Source organism: Myotis davidii, unplaced genomic scaffold, assembly GCF_000327345.1.
Source record: "Myotis davidii unplaced genomic scaffold, ASM32734v1 scaffold927, whole genome shotgun sequence".
Classification (NCBI taxonomy): Eukaryota; Metazoa; Chordata; class Mammalia; order Chiroptera; family Vespertilionidae; genus Myotis; species Myotis davidii.
In genome coordinates, this window is record NW_006298625.1 from 621802 (window position 1) to 626045 (window position 4244).

The 4244-nt window shown below is 38.8% G+C and overlaps 1 protein-coding gene across 1 annotated transcript; it reads left to right on the top strand.

Annotated features, from left to right (window-relative positions):
* The first annotated feature begins 1079 nt into the window (after positions 1–1079).
* On the top strand, positions 1080–2378 carry LOC102764405 (calmodulin-like). Its single transcript, XM_006774193.2, has 2 exons — positions 1080–1391; positions 2227–2378. Exons 1-2 carry the CDS (start codon positions 1133–1135, stop codon positions 2376–2378), a joined length of 411 nt encoding a protein of 136 aa, XP_006774256.1. The 5' UTR covers positions 1080–1132.
* Positions 2379–4244: the final 1866 nt, after the last annotated feature.

Below are 4244 nucleotides of genomic sequence, written 5' to 3' on the forward strand. Positions count from 1 at the left end.
CAATTTGGATGCCTTTATTTCTTTCTCTTGACTTATTGCTCTGGTTAGGTCTTCCAGAACTATGTTGAATAAGAGTGGTGAGAATAGGCATCCTTGTCTTTTTCCTAATTTTAAAGGAAAAGCTTTCATTTTTGTGCCATTGAGTATAAAATTGGCTGAATGTTTATCATATATGGCCTTTACTATGTTGAGGTACTTTCCGTCTAGAATTACTATACATTTTTTAAAAGCTGCAATGCCAGTTCCATGTAGTTATAGCTTGTTATTGGGAAGAAATGCATCCACCGTGTGGATCATAGTGATTCAGGCTAGGCTTCAAGGGCAGAAGCTGTTTCACAATGATGAAGTGCATGGAATTGTTTTAGCCATTATAAAGAGCATCAGATACGCTTTCATTCATCTGGTGACAAAATAAGACAAGGAAACATATTTGGGAACTCTAATTTTGCATAAAGTATGTGATCAACCCCTTTTGGTAGAATACATCATTTAAAAATTATTGCAATCACAGCTGCTACCATGATGAAGGGGTTCCATAAGAATTCTTTTTCAGGTATATAGCATGCCATGAGATTTTATGGAATAGGTTTTTACTTGCTTTTTCATCTTAAAAAGTTTAGATTACCCATCTACACCCCATTATACCCCTGAAGATGAAGATTTATATCTCAGAGCAATGTACGTGTTTAGTGGCAACAGACTAAAGAGTGACAGCAGGCTAGTACACACTTTTATGGAAATGGTAACAGGAAAGGATGGCAAAGCAATTCTCAATCGTATGCAAAAAGCAGTCTTGGTAAGCTTGCAGACAAGACAAAGCTACAAACTCTGCCATTACATATAAAAATAACAGATCATGATAGAAATCACAGCTATGCATGATGGTTCCATTTTTTTCCTTAAATCTAGATAAACATGAAAAATACCTCAACCTTGATTTCATCTTTTTTTTTCATAAACAATCTTGTATAAGGAAAGAGAAAGGAGATGGTCAATAGTAACATACCTTGGGCATTTGGGCTGGGAGTCTCCAGTAGGGTGGAAGTGCAGGAGGCATATTGGAGGATGCACCACAGCCCTGGTGCTGGTGCAGCCACCTAGATCCTCTGCTCTTCCTTCCATCCTTCCCACCATGGCTGACCAACTGACTGAAGAACAGATTGCTGAATTCAAGGAAGCCTTGTCCCTATTTTACAAAAAAAGTGATGGCACCATCACAGCAAAAGAACTTGTCACTATCATGAGGTCCCTGGGTCAGAACCCAACAGAAACCAAATTGCAGGATATGATCCATGAAGTGGATGCTGATGGTGATGGCACCATTGACTTCCCAGAATTTTTGACTATGATGGCTAGAAAAAGGAAAGATACAGATGTTGAGGGAGAAATCAGTGGGTCGAATCAGTGGGTGGCTCTTGTGATATCTTCAGAAAATGAATTTTCTAAAATCCACACAGAAGAGTGAATGGTTTTTATTGGCGTGGAATTACATTTTCTGGGTTTGTAAAATCCCATTATATTTAAACCAGCCCTGATAAGGATGCAGCTGGAGGTTCAGCAAGTCGGCAGAGCATCCGGCTAGATTCATTCCATCAGTCCATTGTGTGGTTCCCATGTGCCCCTGAGCCACATGGGTGAATGCAGGGGAGTGTGGCCCCTGCAATAGGAGTCTCAGAACCACAGGCAAGCAGGAAGGGCAAGAGGGAGAGAAGGCTCCTTTGTTCAGGAATTTAAATATCAAATCTTCCCCAAGCTCTCAGTCACCACTCTATTCTGGCAACTGACTCATTCCCAGATATGACTGACAGGTAAGCATCTTCCCTTGTCATCCACATCTTACTGGGCATGTGTCTATCATCAAGTCCTTTCCCCCAGTGATTCTGGGGGGACGGACTTAGAGAATCTTAACTGCAATTTCCTGACAAAGCTGTATAAATAGCATGCCTACTAGTATATATGTATATTTTAAAATATCTTTTTATTTATTTAAGGGAGGAAGGGAGAGGGAGAGATAGAAACATCAATGGTGAGAGTTTCCTATGCTGTGCTTTATACCCACGTGCTTATAACCAGTGTTTTGAATTCTGCATTTAGATTACTGGTTTCTATTTTTCTTAGTTCTTTTTCTGGAGTTGTTCTTGGGACTTTTTTTGTCTTCTCATTCTGGCTACCTCCCTGTGTTTGTGTCTATGTAACAGGTAGAGCTGCTCTGTCTGCCAGTCTTAGAGGGGCCTTATGTGGTAGATATGCATGTTATGACAAACTTAGGAGAAAAACTAATAGATGACGAAGTAGATGAAATCATCGGAGAAGGAGATATTGATGGAGGTGGACAAATCAACTATAAAGAATTCATACAGATGATGAGGACAAAATAAAGACCTACTTCAATTCCTCTCACACCCTCAGAAGAATCAAATTAAATATTTTACTTACCTTTTGCAATAATAATAATAATAATAATTTACTCATTCTGTTTCTCTATAGCAAAAGTTAATGTCAAGAGTACCTTTGGTCCACATGCAAAAAATCTGCATGAAATGGTTGGTGGTCGTTTCCCCTAGATATCAAACCACATATCAGTTTGACAGTATAAATCCTTGTACTACCTTAATGATAAGGAAGTACTTAGTGGACTCCTTGCGATTCCATTTGCTAATGATTAGTGCATTGTTTGGCCTGGACAGTTTTTCATGCATGTGGCTTGACAGTTGAACACAGTCAGGCATTTGTATTCAAAACACAAAATGAAAAAACAAATTCAAGACCTATTCTAATGGGTTCTAGTTCCGTTTGTTAGTATAAGCCAGTGATGGCGAACTTTTTGAGCTCAGCGCATAGCTGGTTTGCTGAAAGCAAACCCATTTAAAATTGGTATACCTCAGGATATGTGTAGAAAAATGGGTGAAGGACAAACTGTCTAGACGTAGCCCCACCAACAGGATGGTCCCTCTTGTACTTCCACGTGCCCCAAGCTGTGGTGACGGTGACACATCCTGGTGGCATCCCTACCAATGTTGGCTTAACATTGTCTGCATTATACTAGAGCAAAATGGGTGTACTGTCATAGCTGGTTGTCTGAAAGCAAACCCATTTGAAATTGGTTTACCTCAGGATGTGTGTAGAAAAATGGGTGAAGGATAAACTGTCTATAGATGTAGCCCCACCAACAGGATGGTCCCTCTTGTACTTCCACGTGCCTCAGGCTGTGGTTACGGTGATGGTTCCTGGTGGCATGCCCACCAATGTTGGCTTAGCATTGTCTGCATTATACTAGAGCAAAATGGGTGTCAGGCTATCACCATCCACACAAATTTTTTAAAAGAAATTTTACCAAGGGAGCATCTTTGGACTCTGTTTGTAAAACCTTCTAAACCATGAGTTGGGACCAGCAGAGGTAGGCTGTGGCCGTGGGCTTCAGCACAACCATCAGCATTGCTGTTTAAGAAATTACAATTTATGTCCATTCCAAGTTGTAAATGCTAGTCTTTTATTGTTTTTTTCTAATAAAAAGACCATTAACTTAAAAAAGAGTAATATAGCTCAGAAGAAATTAAAATCAAAATAAACACTTCTAAAAAAAATAAAAAATAAACACTTCTTATCTACACATTGTTATGAATAATAATATTGATATAAATGTATGGAAGTGACCATTTAAGTCCCATTCTGAATGTGATTTTGGAAAATATCACACACAGAAGATATATGAGTTATGTTTTTTATGCAGTTTAGATGCATTTTTGTAGCTACACACAATAGAAATGAAATAATTATTTACCAAAAATCCAAGTGTATGCAAGTTTATGACAACTATACTCTTCTTTGTTCTCACCACTTGAAGCCTGGCCTCCTTCTGTAACCTTGAATTCCACCCCATTTATCCTCTTTGTCCCTGAACCTGTGTCTTGCCCTCTGGTAACCACCATTCTGTTATCTGTATCTACAAGCTTGTTTTTATTTCTTCACTTGTTGGTTTTTGCTTCATACCCTACATATAAGTGAAATAATACAATTCTTGTTCTTTTCTAACTAACATTTTACTTAGCATAACACTCTCAAGATCCATCAATATTGTCCCTGACACCTGTTGACATACATTTAAGAAAATAAAGAAAACGTTTTCTCAAAGGAAAAGAAATGCAAGTGTGGGAGAACGAGAGGTTCCTGATATCATGAATTAAGCCATGAATCATGTCTGCTAAGGCCAGTCCTTCCAGGATGGAGTAACCTAGAAGCACTCT